Source organism: Streptopelia decaocto (genome assembly GCF_964273445.1).
Source record: "Streptopelia decaocto genome assembly, chromosome: 15".
Taxonomy (NCBI): domain Eukaryota; kingdom Metazoa; phylum Chordata; class Aves; order Columbiformes; family Columbidae; genus Streptopelia; species Streptopelia decaocto.
The window spans coordinates 5,557,749-5,583,494 of NC_138670.1; the positions used below are offsets into that span (position 1 = coordinate 5,557,749).

A 25,746-nucleotide genomic window follows, 5' to 3' on the forward strand; every position below is an offset into this window, starting at 1 on the left:
GTGCTTCCTCCACCCCCCCACGTCGCCTCCACCAGAACTTTTCCAGACGCTTTAGGGGGAAATATTTGTGCTTGACGTTACCGTCACGTGCGGAAACGCGACCGCGACGCGACCGTGAAGGTGAGGGACCGGGGGGGGGATGGGGGGGGTCGGGCAGGCGCTGCCCCCTCGGCGCGGCCCTGGCACCGCGGCCCAGCCGGGGCGGGGAACCGGCCGTGATCGGCGCCACCCGGAGCGGCCGCTGCTTGTCCCGGCAGCCGCCGGCGGGGCGGGGGGGACACGCAGGGCTCAGCGCCGATGGTGAGTGGCCCCTCGGGAGGGGGCTGGGGCTGGGGGGGGCACGGCGGGGCTACGGCGGTTTCCCCCCCCGAGCTGTTACTGCGTGTTGAGATTTGAGGTTCGGTTTAAGTCCCCCCCACCTGTGAGGAGCTGGCCGTGGCCTCAGCGCCACGCTTGGGGGCCATTTCAGCCCCCTCAGGGCTGCCTGAAGGCCGAGCAGAGCTGTGCCCCCTCCTGTTTTGGGGAGTAAAAATACCAAAATAGCTCCAGCTGAGCCTGCAGGTGCCCAGCTGGAGGGGTCTGGCTGGGGGCTGGAGGGGGCTGTGGGGTGGGGAGCGCTGCAGGAGGGTCTGGGTGTTTTGGGGGCTGCTCCTGGCCCCCCGGACCGGTTGATGGGGTTGTCCGTGATGGAGCGTGTCCGTGCGTCTCCCAGGGCAGGTGAATGCTGCTGGCCACCCTGCTGCTGGTGCGGCTCATCTGGGCCAACGTGCCCAACCTGCAGCCCAAGGAGGAGGAGAAGCCGGAGCAGAACACGGAGGAGCAGAACACAGTAGAGAAACCGGAGCAGAACCCAGAGGAGCAGAACCCGATAGAGAAGCCAGAGCAGAACACGATGGAGCAGCCAGAGCAGAACCCGATAGAGATGCCAGAGCAGACCCCAGCAGAGAAGATGGAGCAGACCCTGGTAGAGAAGCCAGAGCAAAGCCCAGCAGAGACGATGGAGCAGACCCCGGCGGAGCAGCCGGCAGGTCCCCCCGTAGCCAAGCCGTCATCACGGCCGAGCCCCCCGGCCCCCAGCTCACCACCACGAGCCTGCAAGTCTGTGGCGGGGGAGCAGGAGCAGATCGCGGTGTACAACCCCGCTGCTCTCCGCCGGCCGACCCTGGCCAAATTGGTGCTGGGCTCCTTCGATGACAACTCCTTCAATGATGAGCTGGTGACTGCAGCCTTCAGGGTGGGCAACCGGCGCAGCAGCCTCACCGGGGCAGGTGCTGAGCTCCCTGCCGTGCCCGCCACAATGGAGCCCACCACCGGCATGAGGTAGGACATGTGGGGTGAGGAGTGGCGGTGGAACAGAAATAACCTTGTTTGGGGCAGGCAGATGCTTTTTGAGGGTGTGTTTCTCAGGGACCCTTTTGTTAAAATCAGGGTGTGCATGCATGAGTGGGTGCTCCTTGGAGCCCCAAATCAATGCCCCAGTCCTACCCCTTCTGACTTGGTGTTGCATGAAGAACCCTGATAATAATATTATTGGCAGAACCCTGGGAAGAACAGACATATCCAAGCACTCTGTGTGCCAGCAGTGCCATGTGCACAAGTGCAGCAAGGACTGTGGCAGGGGTTGCTCTGTTACAGAAATTTTAGATGTCAAAGTACAGGGTAGAAAATGTTTTTAGCATGCATGGCGATTCTTCGAATGAAATCCCTGGCGCTGCAGCCAAATTGCCCAATGACTCCCGTTTTATCACATCTTCCTCTCTCATTTTGCTGCTTCTCTCTGTTCTTGCACTGTCTGCTGGTGTTGAGAAAAGCTGTGCTGGTGCACCAGCAGTTGTGGCTGGCACGGGGTGAGGTTGCATTGAGGAGCGGAGATTTTCTTGCATGGCAAGACGAGATTGGGGTCGGTTGTAGTGGTGATGGTGCATTCAGGCAGTGGCAGGAGCTTCTGGCATTTGCCACGTGCTCGCTGTCCTGATGGGTGAACATTTTGTGCATCAGCATCGCTGGGGACATTTCCTGGGGTGTGTGTAAACCTGCGAGCTGAGCTGAGCCTTTTGACAGGGCACCTGCACATGCACTTGCACATGAAAATACTGCCCTGTGCCCCAGGGCTGGATCTCACAAGGACCCGCTCCTGCTGCTGCCTGCGCTTTGCTTCAGCCCCCAGGGGGAACACTCATGTGCTCCTCATATTGCACATGGGGAAATGCAGCGTCCCAGGGGTGTGGAGTTATGCGGGGTTCTTGTTTGCTGCTCCTGCCCTTTCTCTGCCCTTGCAACTGCTGCAGATAAATTATTAAAGGCAGAGAAGCAGCTCTTTGCTGGTTTTGCGATTAACAGTGCATGAGCTTTGCTCCATGGGCAGTTCTGCAGAGACTTTTGCACAGCGCTGGGGCAAGTGTGGCCGTAGAGCAGCTCGCTGCTGCCACTGCCTTGTACCAGGCTGTTTCCTGTGCAAACCCGGCTGACGGCCCTTATAAATAACTGGAAACAATGCGCTGCTGCCCGTCTCCTCCTGCCTGCTCCGCTCCCGGTTAAAAATAAAAGACCTTTGGCTGCAGGGATGTGTTATGAAACTTGACAGCCCAATGGTGTCTTCTTGCCTGGCTGGTGTTTGGGACTGTTTCATGCATCTTGCTGCTGGTGGGGTATCGCTGCTGCTCATCTCTGTTTTAACATGAGAGGAGTTTCTATATATCACCACCCGAGTCATGTTGTAGACGTGGTTGGTGCAGTTTGTAGGATTTGCAGGAGGCTTGGGGCTGCGGGAGAGAGGCGGGGGATGCACTGGAGTGTGAGAAACCTGACACTGCTCAATGCAGGGCTCCTGCTACTTGGAAAGTACCGAGTACGTGGAGAGATTGGGATATTTCCCAACCTCTCGGGGTTTTGACACATTTCCCCTTAAAATAAATGTGCCAAGTGCTATTTGTGTGAAATCTGCTCATTCTGCGGGGGGTTGGAGGGGAGAAGGCTGGTCCTTCTTCCTTTGCTTATTTATAGCTCATCGATGGAATAACAATCAAGAGTTCAAAATCTGGCTGAGTTATGAGGGGGGGAAATGCGAACCTGCTAATTAAAATAGAAAGTTGCCTAAAACTCTGGGCAGGGCCACGGGAAGGCACGTGCCTGGCTGCCGGGGGTCGCCTGCCCGCGCCGGCCGTGGCCGAGCCAGGGGGTGGGAGGCGCGAGGGCACCTTATTTGACTGGGGCCACAGCCCTGCAGACAGACTGGCCTGTCTGTCTGTCAGCCCCCGCAGCCCGCTCCAACCTGCCCGCTTCGGGAATGCACGATGGGCTGTGGAACAAGGGATAGACTCCGGAGGGAGTGGAAATGGCTTCAGTGGAAAACTATGGTAGGGGTGAGCCTGGCAGCAGTGTGGTGTGCCCGGGAGGGGATTTGGGGTGGTGGAGCCAGCAGCGCAGCAGGACGGGGTCTGATCTGGCGAGGAGCTGCAGCTGCTGTCCTTGGAGATTCCCAAGGCTGGGAGCGATGCAGCACGGTCTTTGCAGGGTTTTTTGCAGAGCTCTGCCCTCTCTGTGCTCCCTCTTTGGTGACCTTGCTGCAGCTCAGGGTGCTCTTGTTGGGGCACCTCTGGCTGCACTCTTTGGAGATCTGGTGCTTGCACCATGGGGATGGAGCCGGCAATCACCTTGCACAGGCACCGGCAAAGGGACGCTCTGTGCCATCCCGTGTACCTGTTGCCTCTTCTGCCACCCTCACTCGTGGCATCCTTCGGGGCTGTGAGGGACAAACACAGCTCTGCGACGGGGTTTAGTGCGAACCAGGAGCTGCAGGGCTTTGCAGACCTTGGTCACTGCCAAGGGGCATTTGTGCATGTAGCAATCCCAGCAGTGGGAGGGAGGGTCTGTGCTCAGTGCTGCGTTTTGGCCCCCCAGGAGTCTCCCTGTTCCTTGGCCCTCGGAGCAAAGCATGGCACGTTTCCAGCTGCAGCCAGGCTGGGCTGGCCGTGCTGCAGTGCTCCGGACACAAGTGTGCTTCCGAAAACCCTGAGCAGCTCTCTGCTCCCTGCAATGCAAACCCTGAGGCTTTTGTTTGTCACGGTGGAGTCTTAGTCCAGCCCTTGTGGCTGCAAATCTGCTTATTGCAGTGTTTGAATCAATGTGGACTCACCGCTGCTGTGGAGGGGAGTGTTGTAATTGTAAAACATGCTCTGTTGACCCCAAATTGCTTGTCCCATATAACTCAGCCAAAACCAGTTTTCCTCTGTGGTGTTGCAGTGAGTGTTAAAAGTCCCTGGAAAGATCCTGGTGCCCAACAGGGAGCTGGTAGCAAGGAAGGTGAATCTCAGTGTTCCCTGTGTGAGTCAGCAGGGTGACAGGTTTTTATGGCTTTCCTTGGAAGAATCCGCAGAGGGGGCACAGTCTGGTCTTCAGTGCCCGCCGCTGCGGGCTGCTGGGCTCCCTGCAGACCCGACCCTGCCAGGGAGCCCGAGCCAGCGGCAGCACGTGGCTCCTGCCGAGGGTTTGCTCACCGGACTGTGGGCTCGTTGACGGCTGCCATGTCCCACCGCAGGCCTAGCATGTCCGGACTGCACCTGGCCAAGAGGGGCCGAGAGCACAGGAAGATGGATCTGCAGCGGGACTTCACCGTTGCCTCACCAGCAGAGTTTGTCACCCGCTTCGGGGGCACCCGAGTCATCGAGAAGGTCTGTCCCCACATGCCTCTGCCTTTGCCCGGGTGGTGGCTCGTTGCTTTTCACAGCAGCATCCTTGAGCATTGCTCATGTCTCCTGTGCCTTTCAGGCTCAGACTGATGACAGTCTGGGGCGACCCAGAGTTGTTTGTCCCCAGTGTCACCCATGCTTGTGGGCCAGAAGAGGGAAACCCTCCGGACACTGCTGTTGCATGAGGACTGCTTGCAGAAGCTTTGCATGGCAGGCACAAATGAAGGCCAGAGTCCCGTCCTTTGCTACCACAGTGCTGGGCATCAAAGCTGCTATTAAGGAGCCTCCTTGTAGCACTTATAACCAGCTGCTCTGCTCTGCTCACCACCTGCACTGCCCTCCCTCGGGGCCGGGCCCCAGCCCTGAGCCATAGCAGCAAGGAGAGGTCCCAGCCTGATACCCCACGTCCTCATCTCCCTCAGGTTCTCATTGCCAACAACGGCATCGCTGCTGTGAAGTGCATGCGCTCCATCCGCCGGTGGTCCTACGAGATGTTCCGAAATGAGCGTGCCGTTCGGTTCGTGGTCATGGTGACCCCTGAAGACCTCAAGGCTAATGCAGGTAATTCCTAAAAGCATCCCAGTGAAGGGTGTTCCCCATCATGGGGTTGAGCTGGGGCTGCCCTTTTGTTCTCCCTGTACTGCTGCCTGGGATGGGCGGCTCTGCACAGCATGGGGTCACACATTTTCCTCCTGAGCAGCCAGATCCAGAAGTAAGTAACTTTTTCTCCCCTCCAGCCTTGAGATGGAGGGTTTGGGGAGGGGGCACGAGGCGCAGCATGTGCGTGGGGTGCGGCTCAGGGGACTGACTCCCACCACCCCCATGTGCTGTCTTTCAGAGTACATCAAGATGGCAGATCACTATGTGCCTGTCCCTGGGGGGACCAACAACAACAACTACGCCAACGTGGAGCTGATCGTGGACATTTCCAAACGGATCCCAGTTCAGGTAGCAGCGGCTCGCGGGCCTCCCACCCCTTTGCCGAGGGAAGCGAGTGGTGCAGAAGGGACACTCAGAAATGGGGTGACATCCCTCTGTGTGGAGGAGCCGGGTGCGATGCTGTGGGCAATGGGAGGATGCCAGTGCAGGGAAGTATCAGTTTGTGCTGCTCCTTCTCTTGTGCCAGGCGGTGTGGGCTGGCTGGGGACATGCCTCAGAAAACCACAAGCTACCGGAGCTGCTGCAGAAAAACGGGATAGCTTTCCTAGGTAAGGTCTCGCCACCTTCCCAGTGGGATCAGGCTGATGTGGGCATGCATGCTCACTCCCCAGGGCCACCGTGCCAGCCAGTGCCGGTTTCGTGTGTCTGGCATGTCCACCCTGCAGTGCAGCAGCCCCTGGGCTGGTTTCCTGGAGTGTTCCCAGGAATCTTGCTGTTTTCTGAGTTTTCCCTGTAATGCTTACTCAGGCTGATGAAGCATTCACAGAGGAACATTGGGTGGGAGCAGACCTCGTATGCCGCCCAGCCAGGGGACAGCCTCAGCTTCCCCTTGGAGAAAGGTCAAGCTCCATCCCAAACAGGGCAGTGGGTTTGGGGGGGTTTCCCATGCGCCTACTCTTTGCAGAAGGCCTGAAGGTGCCAGCTCAGTGGGGAGCAGCTTTCTGCAGCATCCGTGCAATGGGGACAGGAAGAGTGGCCCAGCTCACCCCTTCCCTTCCTCTTCCAAGGTCCCCCCAGTGATGCCATGTGGGCACTAGGGGACAAAGTTGCCTCCACCATCGTGGCTCAGACCGTCCAGATCCCCACGCTGCCATGGAGCGGGAGCGGTAAGTGCCTCCTACGCACCCTCCCTGGTCCCCCGTTTCTTTCCTCCCTACCTCTCCTTCTCCCCAGAAGCAAATGCCAGGGTTGGGTTCCCTGGCCCAGCTGGCTGCAGGGTGGGTGCAGATATCAGGGACCCCATTGCAGCTGAGCGGCTGCTGGCTTGAGCAGAGGGCTTTTTGGGATGGGGTGCATGGAAACCGGGCAATGACGTGCCACCGCAGGGTCCCCAGCTCCCCATGCCATCCCAGCCGTGCCAGCCTGGTGGTGACTGTAGCCCTGGCTGTGCTTGCAGGTCTGGTGGCCCAGTGGTCTGAGGAGGAGCAGAAGCACCAGCGAACAATCAGCATCCCCCTTGAGACATATGAACAGGGCTGCATCAAGGATGTGGAAGAAGGCCTGGAGGTAAAGCTGAGCCCATGGGCAGCTCATCTCTTGTCCACATTGTCTCTTTTCTACCATTATTCCTCTTTGGAGCCCTTTTGGGCTCCCAGTGAATGTGACAGAAGTTCCTCCTTCTGCTTGGAGCAGTCCTGCCCAGGGCTGCATGGTGCTGGGGCTGGGTGAGGAGTTGGGGTCCAATGCATGTCAGTCACCCCAGTCCTTGTCTCCTCAGGTGGCCAAGAGTATTGGCTACCCAGTGATGATCAAGGCAGCAGAAGGTGGTGGGGGCAAAGGCATCCGAAAAGTGGAGGCTGCGGAAGAATTTGGCACCTGTTTCCGGCAGGTGAGACGTGCCAGAACCCCCATTCCTATCCCCGTTCTTGTCCAATCCTGTGGCACACGGTGGGGTCCTGCTCCCACCCTGGCTGTCTCATCCTTCCCACCTGGGCTCACTGCAGGACTTGCCTCCATCCTGGGATGAATTTTGGGGGATGAAGCTGGAGCACGACCCTCTCCTTCCCCACAGGTGCAGGCGGAGGCACCCGGGTCCCCCATCTTCCTGATGCAGCTGGCACAGCACGCGCGGCACCTGGAGGTGCAGGTGCTGGCCGATGAGTACGGCAACGCCATCTCCCTCTTTGGTCGTGACTGCTCTATCCAGCGCAGGCACCAGAAGATCATCGAGGAGGCACCTGTCACCATCGCAGCTCCCTCTGTCATCGAGGTGATGGAGCAGGTGGGTTGCCCTGGTCTTTGAGCAGCACAGGGTTCTAGGGAGAAACTGGTCTGTTGCTAGATCGGTTTATTGTGGTTTTTGGCACCTAAGGTTCCTAAGGAAGGGGGGGAGCCCTCGAGCTGTGTGGGGAGCCCCAGCCCTGCTTGTCTCCTTGGATCCATACAAGGACACTGCTGCCGTTTCGCTCAGGACACCCAGGTTCTGCTGCGGTCATTACTCTCCGTGATGGTTTCACCCTCTCATGCAGTGTGCAGTCCGCCTGGCCCAGATGGTGGGTTACGTGAGCGCGGGCACCGTGGAGTACCTGTACAGCGAGGACGGGAGCTTCCACTTCCTCGAGCTGAACCCGCGCCTGCAGGTGGAACACCCTTGCACAGAGATGATCGTGGATGTCAACCTCCCCGCTGCCCAGCTCCAGGTACCTGAGCGCACAGGGGGACTTCGCAAGGTGTGTTAGGTGAAGCAGTTTTGTAATTTAGGGAGAAGTGCTGGGCTGGGGCCTGGCAGAGGGAAGATGTTGCATATACCAGTGTGTAGGGTGTGGGTGGAAGCAAGGTAGCATCCCTCCTTTGCCTCTGCCTCCCTGCCAGGAGCAGTGTGGTGCCTCTTCCCCTCGCTCTTCATTCAGACCATTTTGCAGTGTCTTTCCATTGTAATGTTGATGCTAAAGCCTTGTCCTGCCAGCTAAAGTCCTTGTTTTTCGTGCAGATTGCAATGGGCATCCCCCTGCACAGGATAAAAGACATCCGGGTGCTGTACGGGGAGAGCCCCTGGGGCGATGCACCCATCTGTTTCCGCAGCCCCACCAACACCCCCGTGCCCAGAGGCCACGTCATCGCTGCCCGGATCACCAGTGAGAACCCTGAGGAGGTCAGCCGGCAGGACAGGCCCTCAGGGACCTTTCCCTGTTGACTCCACATGAGTCTCCAGCCTGGTTTCTCCATGTCTTCTGCTCTGTCTTTGCTCAGGGTTTCAAGCCCAGCTCAGGGACAGTGCAGGAGCTGAACTTCCGCAGCAGCAAGAACGTCTGGGGGTACTTCAGCGTGGCGGCGGCCGGGGGGCTGCACGAATTTGCTGATTCGCAGTTTGGGCACTGCTTCTCGTGGGGAGAGAACAGGGAGGAAGCCATCTCGTGAGTGTGGAGAGGGGTGTCCTTGGGAAGATGTGCAATGGGAACATGAGCCGGGAAAAGTGGCTTTTATCTGAGAGGACCAGAATGCTGCTGCTGTGCTGAGCAGCTTGTTCGGACTGCAGAGACTGGCTAAAGCTGAAGACTGCGGTTGTGTAACCATTCCAGTTCATCAACCTGGTTCTTAAAGACACATTGTAGTGATCTGCTAAGCACCTGCTTAGTGCCAGTGAGCAGCGTTCTGTAGTTGGGCAACATGTAACGAGTCTCTTGGGTGTTTAAGTGTTTGTTCAGTCAGTGCTGACTGTGGGGCTGTTTTATCCAAGCGTGAGGGTGCCCAGGGCTCGGGAGCTCATCACCCCGGTCCCTTCAGTTGCCTGGTTTCCTCTGCTGAAAGCCAAGCAATGCCTCATCGGTCATTAATGGAGGGTTTTGCTCCCTAAAAGGAACATGGTGGTTGCTCTGAAAGAGCTGTCTATCCGTGGGGATTTCCGGACCACAGTGGAATATCTAATCAAGCTGCTGGAGACAGACAGCTTCCAGAACAACGAGATAGACACTGGCTGGCTGGACCACCTGATCGCCGAGAAAGTGCAGGTGGGGGACAGTGGCCACCCCGGGGTTGCTGCTCCCCTTCTGGTGTAAGAGCCAAACCCTGTTATTTCTGTCCCCCAAGGCAGAGAAGCCAGACACGATGCTGGGTGTTGTCTGCGGTGCCCTGAACGTGGCGGACGCTGCCTTCAGGACGTGCATGACCGACTTCCTGCACTCGCTGGAGAGGTGCGGAGCGGGGGCTGCAGGGTGGGGGCTTGGCCGTGCCGTGGGTGCTGGGGTCACAGGTCCTGAAGGGTGGTTCCCAGCAGCTCGTGTGGCTCCTGCAAGCCTGGAGACCTGAGTTTTTCTGTCCTTGGGCCATCTTCCTTCCCCTTTTTGCTGCAAAAGCTTTTCAAATCCAGAGGCAGCGCCCATGGCACTGCTACGGCATGGGAAACTGGTATCTGCTGTGACTCACAGCTCCAGCTTCTCAGCTGCAGCCTTATCTGGAGAAGGGAAAAAGTTTCACACAGTTGGGAAAACAGCTTTCAAGGGAAAGTGGCTTGGCTGAATGCAGCTTGCTTTTGTTTTTGCACTTGAATGTCAAGGTTATTCCTCCAGCCTTGGAAGACGCCGGGGCTCTCCCCTGCGCCCTTATCTGAGCGTGTTTTGCCAGTGTCTGGCCTGCCTCCGGATGCATTTTTGCAAGGCGCTCACGTGGGTCGTTTAAAGCAGATGCTTGTCCCCTCCGGTCACCTTCGCGCCCTCCCACAGTCGGCTGAGAGCCCACGCGGCGCGACGCCAGCAGCTCTGCTGACATCTCGCACACTTGGCTCCCCGCCGGCGCGCAAGGCGAGCGATACTTGTGCTGCCTGACCCATCTGCTGTGTTTCAGGGGGCAGGTGCTGCCAGCAGCCTCCTTGCTGAACATCGTGGACGTGGAGCTCATCTACGAGGGTGTGAAGTACATTCTCCAGGTGAGGGCTGGGCTGTGCTCCTCCCGAACCAGCTGCAGCACTTCTCACAGGGACAGGGGCATGCGCTTCTGTCCTGAAGGAGGAAGGTGCAATAAATATGAAGTTGCCCTTTAAAAATGTGCAACATAAAAGTGAGGTTAATAACTTCATTTTAAGTAGACAGACATTTTTTCAGACATCTTGTTGCCCTGAGTTTCACAAAGGACATGCTTTTCTTACTTTCAAACCCAATTAGTTGAACTTCATGCAAAAACTCCCTACTCACAATGAAAGCAGCAGGTGAGCCGTGAGTTAAACCAGCTGCGTGTTGAACCAGCTCTTCGGGCACAGCCTGAGGTCGCTGCCTCTGTCCCTGCACAGCACAGCCCCGTCCCGTGGCAGCATGCTGCTCCTGCACTGGCCCTTGCACTGGAGATGATCCTCAACCCCTGTCCTTCCCACCAGCCCCTGGAAAGGCCGTTGGACACATTGGGAGGGGTTGCACTGAGGGTTCTCCCCTGTTGCTGCCCGCAGGTTGCTCGCCAGTCCCTGACAATGTATGTCATCATCATGAACCACACTCACATAGAGATCGACGTGCACCGGCTGAACGATGGTGGGCTGCTGCTCTCCTACGATGGCAACAGCTACACCACCTACATGAAGGAGGAGATCGACAGGTACCTCTCCAGAGGGCCCCCACCAGCCTCCCCGCTGACCTGCAGCCGGTTGGTGAGACTTTTCCCTCTCCTTGAGGTACCGGATCACCATAGGCAACAAAACCTGTGACTTTGAGAAGGAGAAGGACCCGACGGTGCTGCGCTCACCCTCCGCGGGGAAGCTGCTGCAGTACACAGTGGACGATGGTGGCCACGTGGCCCAGGGGGACGTTTTTGCAGAAATTGAGGTGAGTTTTGCGGAAGAACCTGGTGGAACCCCATTCCTGCAGCGCTGGTGGATGGCAAAGATGGAGCCCAGCAATACTGCTGCGGTGCTCAAGTCGCTCTGCAGCATGCGGGCGCTGCTGGCTCGGTGACTGTTTCTCTGTGCTCATGCAGGTGATGAAGATCATCATGACGCTGGCGGTGGAGGAGGCCGGGCGGGTGCACTACATCAAGCGGCCGGGCACGCTGCTGGACGCGGGCTGTGTCATAGCCCGGCTGGAGCTGGATGATCCCAGCAAAGTGAAGCCTGTGAGTCCACTGGGGGCTGGTCGTGCTGCTGTCCTGTCTCAGCTATAGCACTATGCCTACAGCTCCAGTTTTTCTGCATTGTTTTTATGATGAGACACTAGCAGAGTCGTGAAGGTGAGTGTTAGGTGCTTCCTCTGTGTCTGACCAAAAGCAGACACTGGAGGAGTTGTGCTGGTTTCTCTGGGACAGCTGCAGCTCTTAGGAGGCTCCATCCCATGTCAGCAAGAACCCAGGCTAGCCCACCTCTCTCTGCTCTCTCCAGGCGCAGCCATTCACGGGAGGGCTCCCGGCCCAGCACACCCTCCACATCACTGGTGAGAAGCAGCACCAGGTTCTCCGCAATGTACTGGAGAACCTCACCAATGTCATGAATGGGTACTGCCTGCCCGAGCCCTACTTCAGTACCAAGGTGGGTGCTGGTGTCCTGCCCTGTCACCTTGTGTTTGCTGTGATGGCAAGACAGGCAGCGCTGGAGAGTGTGGGCAGAACCAACTTCTGGAGCACAAGTGTGATGGGAGCGGCTGAGGGACCTGGGGGGTTCAGCTGGAGAACAGGAGCTGAGGGGAGACCTTCTGATCTCTGAGCTGCCTGAAAGGAGCTTGGAGCCAGGGGGGGTTGGGCTCTGCTCCCCAGGAACAAGCACCAGGAGCAGAGGAAACGGCCTCAAGTTGTGCCAGGGGAGGCTGAGGTTGGATCATGGGAACAATTTCTTCCCCAAAGGGCTGTGGGGCATTGGAACAGGCTGCCCAGGGCAGTGGTGGAGTCACCATCCCTGGAGGGGTTGGACAGACCTGAGATGAGGTTCTCAGGGACGTGGGTTAGTGCCAGGGGTGGGTTAACAGTTGGACTTGATGATCTTAAAGGTCTTTTCCAGCCGAAACAATTCTATGATTCTGCTCCCCACAGGTGAAGGAGTGGGTGACACAGCTGATGAAGACCCTGCGGGACCCCTCCCTGCCACTCCTGGAGCTGCAGGAGATCATGACGAGTATTTCGGGAAGAATTCCCCTGTCCGTGGAGAAGTCGATCCGGAAGGTGATGGCGCAGTACGCCAGCAACATCACCTCCGTGCTCTGCCGCTTCCCCAGCCAGCAGGTGAGTGGTGCAGGGGCTGTGCTCCCCAGATGGGCGTTCCGTTCTTTTTTAGCTAGAGCTAGTTAGGAGTTTCTGCCTGAATTTGTCCTGCCAGGAGATGTTATAAAAAATAAAATGAGCGAGGGAAATATATTTGGTTTTATGCTTGTGTTTTTATGCTTATGCTTTTGTATTTGTGCTTTTACATTTGCGTTTCTATGTTTATAACTTTGCATTTTGCACTTGGGGAAACAAAAAACAAAGCAAAGGGCTCTGCGTGCAGCAGCATTGTCCCCAGGCCCGCCAGGGAGCTGGCAGCCCTACGGCCAGACTGCCCCTGAGCTGCACCGGACCCTGTGTCCTCTCCTCGCAGATTGCCAACGTGCTGGACACCCATGCAGCCACACTGCAGAGGAAGGCTGAGCGGGAGGTCTTCTTCATGAACACACAGAGTGTGGTGCAGCTGGTGCAGAGGTGAGACTCACGCTGTCCCTGGCCCTCCTGATCCCCCTATCGCTGCCACCTCCTCGCAGCACGCTGGGCTCTCTGCTTCCCCAGGTACCGCAGTGGCATCCGGGGCTACATGAAGGCGGTGGTGCTGGACCTGCTAAGGCGCTACCTGCAAGTGGAGACACAGTTCCAGCATGGTGAGGGCACAGAGGGGTCTCCAGAGGTGTCTGTGGGGCTCTCTGGGGGTCTGCAGGGCTCACCATGCTCTGCCTCACAGCTCATTATGACAAGTGCGTCATCAGCCTGCGGGAGAAGTGCAAGCCTGACATGACCCCTGTGCTGGAGAGCATCTTCTCTCATGCCCAAGTGGCCAAGAAGAACCTGCTGGTGACCATGTTAATTGTGAGTACAGCCCATCGCCTGAGACACCAGAAGGAAAGGCTGGTGGTGGGGAAAAGCCCATCAGCTGAGACAAGCTCTGCAGCGTTTTTCTGCTCCTCTGTGTGTGCATTTCAGGACCAGCTCTGCGGTCGTGACCCCACACTGACGGAGGAGCTGACAGCCATCCTTCAGGAGCTGACGCAGCTCAGCAAGACCGAGCACTCCAAAGTGGCACTGAGAGCCCGGCAGGTCAGCGAGCACCATCTCTGTCCCTGTCCCCATCCCCATCCTTGTCCCCTACACTCCCAGCTGCCTCTCCCTTTGCAGGTGCTTATCGCCTCTCACCTGCCCTCCTACGAGCTGCGGTACAACCAGGTGGAGTCCATCTTGCTCTCTGCTATCGACATGTATGGACACGAGTATTGCCCTGAAAACCTGAAGGTTGGGAACTGCTCATTTTTCTGCAGAGGGAATTTTGGTGGCTTTGCTGAGGAGGTCTGGCTGCAAGTGGCTTAGTCTTAAAAATAGCCAAAAAAAATCAGTTGAAGCCTGGCTGCAGGTTCAGTGCCTGCATGGAGTGGAGGAGGGGGTATGCCCCACTGCTGCCTGTACCAATCCCCTGCTCCTCACCCCGTTTGGCAAGGGACTGACGTGTGGGTCCATGTCTGGGTCTGGTGGTGTCCCTGTGGTGGGCTGGGTGTCCCATGACACTGCAATGGCCATTCCTACACAGCCCCACGTCGAGGGAACATGCCTCCCCCATTCTGTGATGGGACAAGGGGGTCCCACTTCATCCTTGCACTAAATTTTGCTTTCTCCCCCCAGAAATTAATCCTCTCAGAAACCACCATATTTGATGTGCTCCCCGTCTTCTTCTACCACAGCAACCAGGTGGTGCGCATGGCAGCTCTGGAGGTGAGGGCTGGGGGAGCTGTGGTGGGCTCGTAAGCTCTGGGGGTGGTGTGGATGTGTGTGGAGATGAAGGGGCACAGCGGTACCTCCTGCCCACCCCCAGGTGTACGTGCGACGTGGGTACATCGCCTACGAGCTGAACAGCCTACAGCACCGGCAGCTCTCGGATGGCACCTGTGTGGTGGAGTTCCAGTTCATGCTGCCCTCCTCCCACCCAAACAGGTACGCCGCCCCCACGCCTTTCCTGCTCCCTGGACATGGGCCTCTTTGCGGAACTGTTGGGATTGTATTCTGTGTTCCATGCAAAACATGGGGACCCTCCCTCCCCCATGCAGGATGTCCATCCCTGTCAGCATCTCCAACCCCGACCTGGCCCGGCACAGCACCGAGCTCTTCATGGACAGTGGCTTCTCCCCTCTGAGCCAGCGGATGGGAGCTATGGTGGCCTTCAACAGATTTGAGGACTTTGTGAGGTGGGGGTGCAGGGATGTACCTGGCCGGTCATACATGTACCTTTTGGGTGCCGCTGCAGTTGTTGGAGAGCAAAAGCGGGTGGAAGAGACAAAGCTGGTGGCAGCTGGGCAGCACTCAGGGCAGTTCCTGTTCCTCCCGAAGCTGGAGGTCAGGGCCGAGGGGTGTTTTCAGTACAACAGTTACCTGGTGGGGACATGGCATGTCATTTGGGTACATGTGGAGCCTGGGAGGAGCTTTCCTGGCAGGTCCCTGCCTTCTGTCCCCTCAGGCAGGGGGTGGGCATGACGTGCTGACTTGTCACCCCATTCCCACCATTTGGGCAGGAACTTCGACGAAGTGATCTCGTGCTTCACTGTCCCACCTTCGGAGGGCGTGATCTTCAGCGAGGCACATGCCACCATCTACGAAGAGGAGGATGCCAAGGTGGGTATGATGCTATTGCTGTCCCCCCAACATGGTGCTGGCGTGGCAGTGGTGCTGCTGGTCAGGTTTGACTGGAGGGTTTTCTTGCCAGAATGTCCATGAGGAGCCGATCCACATCCTGAATGTCGCGCTCCACTCGGCTGACCACGTGGAAGATGAGAAGCTGGTGCCCATCTTGAGAACCTTTGTCCAGTCCAAGGTCTGTTGCTGGGGTCGGACCCCCTTTGTGCAGACCCTGCAAGTCAGGGCACCGTACCCCAAGGCGCTGCCTCATCTCCACGCACTGCTCCCCAAAACGCTGCACCCACAGCAGCTGCTTGGCTTTTGTTTGCTCCCTCGGGGGAGGTGTTTAAGCTCTCGTGACTGGTGGAGTCTTCTGTTCCCATGTAGAAAAACATCCTCGTCAGCTGTGATCTCCGGAGAATCACGTTTCTCATTGCCCAGCAGGTGAGTGCAGACTGAGCCGCCAGCGGGCAAAATGACTTTAGACACATTGTGCTTCTGCCTCCCTAAACACCTAGGAACATCTGTAAGTGCCTTGTAGAACTGGGTGATGGATGTAGCTGCTGTGCATCAGGAGCTGGGAATTAATTAATGAGGGATTCAATGAGTGATTTATCTCCTGTGTTATCTTCTATGCTGCCGATGTGTCCAGTAACTCATGGTTCCTGCATGACTGCTCCATAGCTTTAAGTTGCCTTTAAAAGGCATTGATTACTCCCAGCTTTTTTCCCTTTGGGGGAGGAGGAAGCCTGCAAGGTTTTTTTTTTTTTAATGGATGAGTGGAAAAACAGAAAAATCCACTGCATGCCAGGATTATTCATGTTGTCCTCTCTGCTTTCCTCTAGAGAGAATTCCCAAAGTTTTTCACGTTCAGAGCCAGGGACGAGGTAGGAGCTGGGGTCAGAGCAGAGTCTGTCCAGCGCTGTCTGTCCAGCTGCTCACCCCCCGATGCCACACCAGTTTGCAGAGGATCGAATCTACCGGCACCTGGAGCCGGCGCTGGCCTTCCAGCTGGAGCTGAGCCGCATGCGCAACTTCGACCTGACGGCCATTCCCTGCGCCAACCACAAGATGCACCTTTACCTGGGGGCTGCCAAGGTGCAGGCGGGTGCTGAGGCCACTGACTGTCGCTTCTTCATCCGCGCCATCGTGCGCCACTCGGATCTCATCACCAAGGCAAGGCGGCACTGTGTGGGAGGAGGTGGGTGCGCTTTGAGTGCCACCCCTGAACCCCCCCGGGCCCCGCAGGAGGCTTCCTTCGAGTACCTGCAGAACGAGGGCGAGCGGCTGCTCCTGGAGGCGATGGATGAGCTGGAAGTGGCCTGCAACAACACCACTGTCCGCACCGACTGCAACCACATCTTTCTCAATTTTGTCCCGACGGTTGTCATGGACCCTTCCAAGGTGCGTTTCTCCGTGTCCTGCTTCCCGCTCTGTCCCACTGTTGTGTCCTTCAGGAGGACGTGAGGCACTGTCTTTCCCTTTCCTCAGTGGAGAAGCTGGATGGCAGCATCAACCCCCAGGGATGGATAGAGGGAAGGGGCTTGTCCAAAACAAATCCAAAATGGCTTTTTAGGGTCAAGATGCAGCAGAGCTGCTCCTGCTGTGGCAGTGGGGACAGTGGTGTCCCCAGGGGCCACAGAGCCACCTGTGTGCTGTCCCATGCCCAGATCGAGGAGTCGGTGCGGTCCATGGTGATGCGCTATGGCAGCCGCCTCTGGAAGCTGCGGGTCCTGCAAGCCGAGGTGAAGATCAACATCCGCCTGACGCCCACCACGGCCGCCATCCCCATCCGCCTCTTCCTCACCACCGAGTCTGGCTACTACCTGGACATCAGCCTGTACAAGGAGGTGAAGGACCCCGGCACCGGCAGCGTGAGTAACTGCGGGCTGCTAGCAGCTATAGCAAAGCTTTGGGGTGATTTCTGCAAAAATCCTTGTGCACCTGCAGTGCTGGCCTGTCCCAAAGTCCCCAGGGCTGTGCAGCACCATTCCCAGGGCTGGCTTCATTCTCCTCTCTGCTGCATTGAGTTGGGAATCCTGGGGTGACACTTTGCCACAAAATGGCGCTGAGCCCCAGGGGTGTTGCTGGTGCATAGCTGGACAGTTTTTGATCTGGGAGGTGAATCATAGAATCATTTTGGTTGGAAGAGACCCTCGAGATCATCGAGTCAAACCATTAACCCAACACTGGCACTAACCCATGTCCCTAAGAACCTCATCTATGCAAGGTCAGTGTTGGGGTGTCGCTGGTACTTGCAGCACAGCAGTGTTGCACTCTGACCCCTCAAGAGCAAAGAGCAGGGTGGAAAATCACATTGTTTGTTCTATTAGAGCCATGGGCACAAGCACCTTGACCAGGCAAGGCTCAGCAGTGCTCATACGAGGGGTGGCCGCCAATGCTCTGCCCTTCTCTCCAGATCATGTTCCAGTCCTACGGGGACAAGCAAGGGCCACAGCACGGGATGCTCATCAACACCCCCTATGTCACCAAGGACCTGCTGCAGGCCAAGCGGTTCCAGGCGCAGTCGTTGGGCACAACCTATGTGTATGATTTCCCGGAGATGATCAGGCAGGTGAGTCTGGCTGAGCAGAAAGAGGCTCCAAATTACTGCATTTGCTTTTCTTCCCCACCCTCCTCGGATATTCCTATCTGGGGAAAAGACTCTTTTCCCCTCAACTGGCAAATGAGAGAAAGAAAAGAGCCCAAGCCCTAACATTTTTAGTTATGTGAAGCATTTCTAAACTGATTCCTTGCTCTTGCAAATTGCTGTAGTTACACTCACAGAGGTTGGGAGCCAGAAAGCCTCATACAGGGACGTCTGCAGTAGGATGGGGGCTCCAACGCCAAGTTTCGGTCACCCTAAGTCCCATCCTGTGCAGGATTGTGCGTCTGTGCTCGCAATAGCCCCTGAGCTGCCCTGTGCTTTCAGCTTGTCCTGTGTCCTCTGCAGGCTCTCCTCAAGCTGTGGGGCTCCTCGGAGCTGTACCCCCAGGATGTCCTGACGTACACTGAGCTAGTGCTGGACTCGCAGGGGCACCTGGTGCAGATGAACAGGGTCCCTGGAGGAAATGAGGTAGCAGGGGAGTGGGGCGAGAGAGCGGGGTGGGGGGAAGCTGTGCTGTGGTACGTGGGAATAGCTGGTGGCTTCTCCAGTCCAGCTGTGTTTAAAGCCCAGTAGATGCTCCTCAAGCGTTTTTTCTGTTGGTTCATGCAATCTGCAGCTCAGACCCTGTTTCGCTGGAGGAGCCTACCCTGTGACCTTGTGCTGTTTTGGGGCAGGTGGGGATGGTGGCTTTTAAAATGAAGCTGAAGACCCCCGAGTATCCGAAAGGCCGCGACATTGTGCTCATCTGCAACGACATCACACACCAGATCGGCTCCTTTGGACCGGAGGAGGATCTGGTCTTCCTACGTGCCTCAGAGCTGGCACGGGCCGAAGGCATCCCCCGCATCTACATCGCCGCCAACAGCGGTGCCCGCATCGGCTTTGCTGATGAGATAAAGCACATGTTCCAGGTGGCCTGGGTGGACCCTGCGGACCCCTACAAGGTGTGTGGGCACCTTCTACCATCACAGAAAACAGGGAGGACTGATTTGAGGAAAGACCAGAGCTAAACTGGGAGATAAAAGTGTGGGATCAGTGCTGAGGAGTAAGTCCACACCTGCACCCAGAGCCACAGGGACATTTCCCTTCACATTCCCCAGCAGCGTGGAGATAAAGGTGGCAGTGCTGGCTGGCTGCGCTGCCCAGCCCTGGTCCCTGAGCAGCTCCTGATGCATGGGGGAATTTGGGTTGGGTTTGGAGAGGGGCCGTGTCCATGCACCTGAGTGTGTGCATGGGGATCTCCACAACTCATCCTCCTCCTCTTGATTTTCAGGGGTTCAAGTACCTGTACCTGACTCCCCAGGACTACACAAGGATCAGCGCCATGAACTCGGTGCACTGTGAGCACGTGGAGGAAGAGGGGGAGTCCAGGTGAGCCCCGCTGCCCCATGGGGTGCACGGAGCCACCCCAAGCCCTGCCCTCTGTCCCTGCCAGGACGCAGCTCCCATATCTGGCTCAGGATCCTGCCAGTCACATCGTGCAAGTGAGCACATTACTCTGTCCTGTCCACATCCCCATGGCTCTGCTTTCCCGCAGGTATGTTCTCCTGGACATCATCGGGCAGGACAATGGATTTGGGGTAGAAAACCTGCAAGCTGCTGGTACCATTGCCGGAGAATCCTCTCGCGCTTACGATGAAATAGTGACCATCAGCATGGTACAACCGCAGGCCTGCCCCTGCTCTGGCCTCCCCCCTCTCCTACTTGATTTTAAGGTCCCCCCTTGTGTCCCTGTGTGTGCCCAGGTGACCTGTCGTGCCATCGGGATCGGTGCGTACCTGGTGAGGCTGGGCCAGCGCGTCATCCAGGTGGAGAACTCCCACATCATCCTTACCGGTGTCACGGCTCTCAATAAGGTACCGAGCTCCGGCTGCGTGTCCTCCCTGACACTGTCCCTCACGCCATGTGCATGGGCTCCTTCCCTGTCACATGGGAAGAGGTGGCAGTTCCTTGCGTGTCACCTCATGGGACCTGTCTGGAGGGGACGTGGGGGAACTGCAACTGAGAATCACCAGAATGCCCCCCCCAGCTATTTGGTGTTTTTTGAGGGGCCAGTTCATGGTGCATCGCTCCTAGGGCTGGGTGGGATGACAGAGCTGCCATGGGGACTGTTCAGCTCTGATCCCAGGGGCAGGACCCATCTCTGGGCAGAGTCGCACTGGTCTGAGCTGATTTGAAACCTGCTTACCTAAACTGAAGCACTTGTCTAAAGCAGGATCCCTTTCCTTTAACATCAGCCTGGTAGACAGGAGTAAATTCAGCCTCAAACCAGAGGGAACATGCCTGCACAGAGGTTGGACTTAACAAATAGGGAGGAGCAGCTCGTGTGTTGCAGAGTCTGACCTGTGTTTCTGTTAATGATTCTGCCCAGGTGTTAGGACGTGAAGTTTACACATCAAATAACCAGTTGGGAGGCGTGCAGATCATGCACAACAACGGTGTTTCCCACGTCACTGTCCCGGATGACTTCGAGGGTGTCTACACCATCCTGCAGTGGCTCTCGTACATCCCCAAGGTGAGAGGGTGCTGCAGGATGGTGGCCTGGGGCATTACCCCATACCTGGCTGCTGACCTGTCCTTCGTGGCTCTCCCTTGCAGGATAACCGGAGCCCAGTGCCTGTCGTGGCCGTAAGCGACCCCATCGAAAGAGAAATCGATTTTGTCCCTTCCAAAGTCCCCTACGACCCCAGGTGGATGCTGGCAGGGAGACCCCATCCGAGTAAGTGAGGGCAGCCCAAGACCTTTCCAGCCACGCTCTCAGACACATCTTGTGGCTGCATACCTCGCCATCCCAATGCAAAAGGTGCTTTTTGCTGTGGGTTGGTGCACAGGGAGCCCTTCAGCTCTCACTTTGCCTTTCTATGTGCTCTGCAGCTCTCAAGGGGACCTGGCAGAGCGGCTTCTTTGACCAGGGCAGCTTCTTGGAGATCATGAGGCCGTGGGCTCAGACAGTCGTGGTCGGCAGAGCAAGGTACTACCAGGAGCAAGGGCTGGAGCCCTGGGGCAGTGAGCAATGCGGGGAGCCCGTGTGCGGCCAAGCGCACGTGAGCCCTGCCCATGGCACTGCTTTTGGGGTGCTGGGGGGAGCAGCCCTCTGGTGTGCTGGGCTGCAGTGTGGAGGGGAGCTGGGCTCTGCTGAGGCCGACCTGCCTCACCACAGGCTCGGAGGTCTGCCGGTGGGTGTCATTGCTGTTGAGACCCGCCCTGTGGAGGTGACAATCCCTGCGGACCCTGCCAACCCTGACTCAGAAGCACAGGTGCGTGGGGAGACCTTAGTGCGGCTCAGTGGCAGCCGGGAGGAGGCTGGAGCGGGGAGAGCAGGAAATAAGCTCAGTGTGATGCTTCGGCATGTCTTGATTTTTCTTAAAGACTGGTGAAATCAAGGCTGCTCGGACAGTTTGTTTTCTTTCAGCTCTTTCACACCGTGTGCTGCCAACCTACCGGTGCATTGTGCTGGAAAGCACCCACACCAGTCTCAGCGCTGCCGCTCAATGTCTTTTCCAGATAATCCAGCAGGCTGGGCAGGTCTGGTTTCCGGACTCGGCTTTTAAAACAGCCCAGGCTATTCGGGACTTCAACCGGGAGCATCTCCCGCTGATGATCTTTGCCAACTGGCGAGGTTTCTCCAGCGGCATGAAAGGTACCCATGCTCAGGGTGCCCAGGCACTCCTGTCACCCCCCAGCTTGCAGGATGACCCAGGTCCTGCCCATGCCGCTCCAGGATGTGGGATTGGGCTGGGGGGGTGATGGGGCACTGCCAGGACCAGGGTCCCAGGGTTCGGGGGCTTCAGGCTGGCCTGGCTTTGGTGGCCTCGTTTGGTGTCTCCAGTGGAGAAGGTGGCTTTGGTATTGCGGGAGGAGGGAAGGGGCAATAGCCTGGCCCACAGCAGTCAGGGCACCCGGTCACTGAGTCCCATTGGTTTTCAGACATGTACAACGAAATGCTGAAGTTTGGCGCCTTCATTGTTGATAGCCTCCGGGATTTTAAGCAGCCTGTCCTGGTCTATATCCCACCGCACGCGGAGCTGCGGGGCGGCTCCTGGGTGGTCATCGACTCCACCATCAACCCCCTGTATGTGGAGCTCTACGCAGACAAGGAGAGCAGGTCAGCGTCCAAAATCAGCCCACGTGCAGAGAAATGAGACCTGGTGCATGGGGTCTGCAGAGTCACAGTCCTGCTGGTAGGGACCTCTGGGTGCTTGAGATGTGTATTTTTTACCCTTTGGTTAATCAAAGCCACCAGCTAAAAGTTTCAGGGCTCTTACAGAGCAACGTGGCAAGTGTCTCCTTGGGGATACCTGCATCCAGCAAAGTTTGTGTGCAAGTCAAATGTGCTTCTGGGGGCAGGAGGCATTTTTTCTCACCTGAATTAATGCACATTGGAACAAGCTGTAAGGAATAGGAGGACAGATGAAATTCCCAGACTGGACACAAAATCCTTTTAGGTTGTTTCTCTCCCTACCTCTTGGAAGAAAGAGTCACCTGGATGTTTTGTCCCAGGATTTATTCTCCTGTGCAGACCAGTCCCTGCTTTACCAAACTTTCCTTCCAGGGGAGGCATTTTGGAGCCTGGAGGAACGGTGGAGATCAAGTTCAGGAAGAAAGATTTGGTGAAGACCATGAGAAGGATAGATGCGATCTATGCCAGGCTCGTTGAACAGCTGGGTAAGAGAAAGGCGTTCTGTCTTGTGGTAAGTTAAAACATGGGGCTCAAACACCATGGCTGCAACCAGCAGGAAATCCCTTAGTGTTCCTCTGTGAAAATTCTCAATTAATTTTCTGATGGTGGAGCCTGCTGAGGGGATGTGGTGGTACTTTTACTTGCATCTCCTGGGGAAGGTGCTTGATTTTGCTCCCATGCTTTGAGGTGAAGGATGGGGTTGGCCACAGTGAATCAGTGCCTAAATGAGACAACACGTAATCGTTACAGAGTTGCACAGAGGCTCTTTAGTGCCCTGCATCTCCTGTCGCCTTGGGATTGCTCCTGCCTGCAGCGGCTGGTGGGCTGTGCCGAGAGGTCCTTTTCCCCAAGCCACTACTCTGCTAAAACACAGTCCCCCAGCTCTGGGCTGGGGTGTGGATATACCACAGCAAAGGGACATGATAGTGGGTGACCCATTTCTTGGCTGATGTAGGAGCCCTGAGCAGAGCCCAGACCCCGGGGTGGCCTAGGGAGCCCCATCACAGGGCTGGGGGCGCTGCTCAGCACAGTGTGTCCCACAGGGACCCCCGAGCTGTCCGAGGGGCAGCGCACGGAGCTGGAGAAGCAGCTGAAGGCCCGGGAGGAGTTGCTGCTGCCCGTGTACTACCAGGTGGCCGTGCGCTTCGCTGACCTGCACGACACCCCAGGCCGCATGCAGGAGAAAGGCGTCATCACGGTGAGCGGGACACAGCACGAGGGGTTTGCAGTGACAGCACAAACAAAGTCCGCTCCCGGGGGTTGGGGCTGCAGCTCAGCGTGCTGTTCCTGCCCTGGGTGCTGCTCCCCGCTCCAGCCAGCAGAACTGCCCTCAAACCCACCAGCACAAGCTGGCAGCGAGCGGTCGCTGCACATCAGCTCCTTTCTGCCAAGAAAAACCTGGGCTCTGCTTCCACTTCTGCAGGACATCCTGGAGTGGAAGAGCGCTCGCTCCTTCCTCTACTGGCGGCTGCGCCGGCTGCTGCTGGAGGAGGAGGTGAAGGTGGAGGTGCTGAAGGCCAACAGCGAGCTGAGCCACATGCACATCCAGTCCATGCTGCGCCGCTGGTTCATGGAGACAGAAGGAGCTGCCAAGGTACCCCCAGCCCCAGCTTCCTGAGGTGTCCCTGTGGCTGGGGGGTCCCGAGGACTGTCACCTCACTCTCCTGCTGCTCAGCTATTTCTTTGGTGCCTCCCTGAGGGTTTAAACATGCGATGCAAATCACCATTCTGCAGCCTGTGCCGCCCTGAGGCTGCGGCTGTGTCTTCAAATTGGGTGATGTCAGTTGGATGCTGAGGTTCAGTGGTTGCAAGGTGACCCCCAAATAAGCATTTTCTGCCATCAGACAGGGCTTTCCAGGGCAGAAGTAAGATTGGGGTGCTTGTATTTGAGCTGACATGCACTTCACCAGGCGGGTCCTGTGCTTGCTGGACTGGGAAGAGAGAGCGTGCAAAGGAAAAACATTTTGCCTTTTTGCATTTTAAAAGTCCACAAAGCTTTCCCCAGTTTCAGTTTCCAGGCTGAACCTTTTCCAGTGGCTGTTACCTGGGAGTGGGGGAGTGTGCCGTGCTGTGCCGTATGAGCAGGACTGAGAGGACAAATCCCATCATCTGGTTGTGCCATGGGAGGAAAAAACCCAAGGCCACAGCAGAACTGGGGGCTCAGGCTGCATGGGCAGCAGCACCCCCCAACACGGTGCTGCTGTCCCCAGGGCTACCTCTGGGACAACAACCAGGTGGTGGTGGAGTGGCTGAAGAAGCACATGCAGGAGGACGAAGGCACCAAGTCAGCCATCTGGGAGAACATCAAGTACTTGAAGCGGGACTATGTGGTCAAGCACATCCGCAGGTGAGCGGCTGCAGGAGCTGGGATGGGAAGGGCGATGCTGTCCCTGGGTTGGGGATGGGAGTGGTGGAGACGAGGCGGTTTTTGCTTCGGCCCCTGGGGCAGCTGCGCTCTCCCCTCCACCTTGCAGCTTGGTCCAAGCCAACCCCGAGGTGGCCATGGACTGCATCATGCAGATGGCTCAGCACATCACCAGCACACAGAAGGCCCAGCTCGCTCGGCTCCTGTCGACGGTGGACAATGACAGCCCGTCCTGAGCCAGCGGCCACGGCGTGCGGTGCAATTGCCATGGGGCAGGAGGGACACGGGGACACGCTGCTGCTCAGAGGCCAGACCTCACCTCCCCACCCGGTTCCTCAGCCCTCAAACTGGGACTCTTACTCCTGTGCCTAAATAAAGGATGCCAGTGTTTGTATTTTAAGCCATGAAGATGGTCTTGTCATCCATGCCCTTCCCTCTGGCGCTGGGGGTGCTCGTCATAGGGGCAGCTCGACAGAAGAAAAACTTGGCCCAAGACAAGTCTGGACCTGGTGCAGAAGTTGATTTTAATCTTTTACTGTGTTTTAGTTGTCCTGGCCTTAATCTTTGAAACAAGCACCAGTGTCAGAGATGTCTCATGAGACTGGACGGAGCTGCAGGTACAAACCGACTGGACTGGGCACTGCAGAGGAGCAGGACAAAGGAGCAGGTCCCCGTACGGCCGTGCTGAGGCCGAGCCCACACCGGCACAAGGAAATGTAAACCTTGCTTAAGAAGCAGTCTCAGACTGATATTTTAAAATAAACTCAGGGACCTGTGAAGAGCAGTTTTTCTCATCCTTCCCCTTGCTGGGTAGCGATCAGTAGATGTGACAATGAGTCAGAAAAGCCATTGTGAGTCGTGCTGGGAGCTGTTGCAACAAGAACATCAACGGATCCACCACGGTTTGGCTGACCCGACTGTTCCTCTCTCCTGTCTCGTGTCTTTTCTGGCCTCAGCTCCTTTGGGTGTTTTCAGCCTGCAGCTCCTGCGGAGGATGGAGAGGAGGGAGGACACGGCTCTGGTTGAAGCCCAGGAGCCAGGGTGAGCTCTCCATCTGCTCGGACCTGCACCTTGCTGCTTGAGTGGCCTTTGATCCGCTTGGTTCATGGAGGGGAAATTTGAACACGTGAATTTTTCCAGTGCCTCTGGCCTTGTGGCTGCCTCATTTCACCAGCACGGGTTTAGCTTTGGCTCGCAAAGGGGGAGGCACGACGAAGGTGGGACACCTGGTTCCAGCACAGTGCTGGTGTTGGCATGGTGGGGGGGGTCGGACACCTCGGTGTCCCAGGCTCTGTGGGGACGTGTCCCTGTCCTGGGGCGGGGTGGCTGAGGGGGTTATGAGATGATTTCTGGTTTAGAAGGTGTCACTGCACGTTGTCAGGGAAGGGGGTCCTGGTGGTCCCCGTGTGGGAGCCAAACCACTGCTAATAAAGCAAGCGCAGTTCTCACTGAGGTTTTTCGTGAGCCCTGTTTTTTTGTCATTGTATAAACACGG

At 57.2% G+C, this 25,746-nt stretch overlaps 1 protein-coding gene across 3 annotated transcripts; it reads left to right on the forward strand.

The window, feature by feature from the left end:
- Positions 1–162: 162 nt before the first annotated feature.
- ACACB (acetyl-CoA carboxylase beta) lies at positions 163–25,032 on the forward strand. 3 transcript variants are annotated; one of them, XM_082066428.1, is made up of 53 exons: positions 163–300; positions 713–1,320; positions 4,538–4,670; positions 5,111–5,249; positions 5,527–5,636; positions 5,815–5,896; positions 6,356–6,454; positions 6,745–6,854; positions 7,066–7,176; positions 7,360–7,569; positions 7,817–7,987; positions 8,278–8,439; positions 8,538–8,701; positions 9,145–9,295; positions 9,375–9,478; positions 10,128–10,209; positions 10,723–10,868; positions 10,945–11,095; positions 11,247–11,381; positions 11,644–11,790; positions 12,288–12,476; positions 12,829–12,929; positions 13,014–13,102; positions 13,183–13,307; positions 13,422–13,535; positions 13,614–13,727; positions 14,112–14,201; positions 14,302–14,420; positions 14,534–14,671; positions 14,996–15,095; positions 15,187–15,294; positions 15,486–15,542; positions 15,944–15,985; positions 16,059–16,274; positions 16,347–16,502; positions 16,769–16,972; positions 17,518–17,673; positions 18,052–18,174; positions 18,381–18,650; positions 18,980–19,077; positions 19,244–19,364; positions 19,452–19,562; positions 20,078–20,221; positions 20,305–20,425; positions 20,581–20,677; positions 20,867–20,963; positions 21,211–21,346; positions 21,634–21,811; positions 22,259–22,371; positions 22,930–23,084; positions 23,310–23,480; positions 24,097–24,233; positions 24,361–25,032. In XM_082066428.1, the coding sequence occupies exons 2-53, from the start codon at positions 722–724 to the stop codon at positions 24,485–24,487; spliced, it is 7,323 nt and encodes a 2,440-aa protein (XP_081922554.1). In that variant the 5' UTR covers positions 163–300; positions 713–721; the 3' UTR covers positions 24,488–25,032. The 3 variants fall into 3 exon arrangements, with proteins under 3 accessions (XP_081922554.1, XP_081922555.1, XP_081922556.1); XM_082066429.1 differs by lacking the exons at positions 163–300; positions 713–1,320 and adding an exon at positions 3,242–3,356; XM_082066430.1 differs by lacking the exons at positions 163–300; positions 713–1,320 and adding an exon at positions 3,342–3,362.
- Positions 25,033–25,746: the final 714 nt, after the last annotated feature.

What these genes read in the sequence shown, in the direction of transcription:
- ACACB (XM_082066428.1), top strand. Translation starts at nt 722, where the DNA reads ATGCTGCTGGCCACCCTGCTGCTGGTGCGGCTCATCTGGGCCAACGTG. An exon ending in GCACCCGAGTCATCGAGAAG is followed by an intron (nt 4,671 to 5,110) that starts GTCTGTCCCCAC and finishes CATCTCCCTCAG; the next exon opens with GTTCTCATTGCCAACAACGG. An exon ending in GGGTCCCTGGAGGAAATGAG is followed by an intron (nt 18,175 to 18,380) that starts GTAGCAGGGGAG and finishes GTTTTGGGGCAG; the next exon opens with GTGGGGATGGTGGCTTTTAA.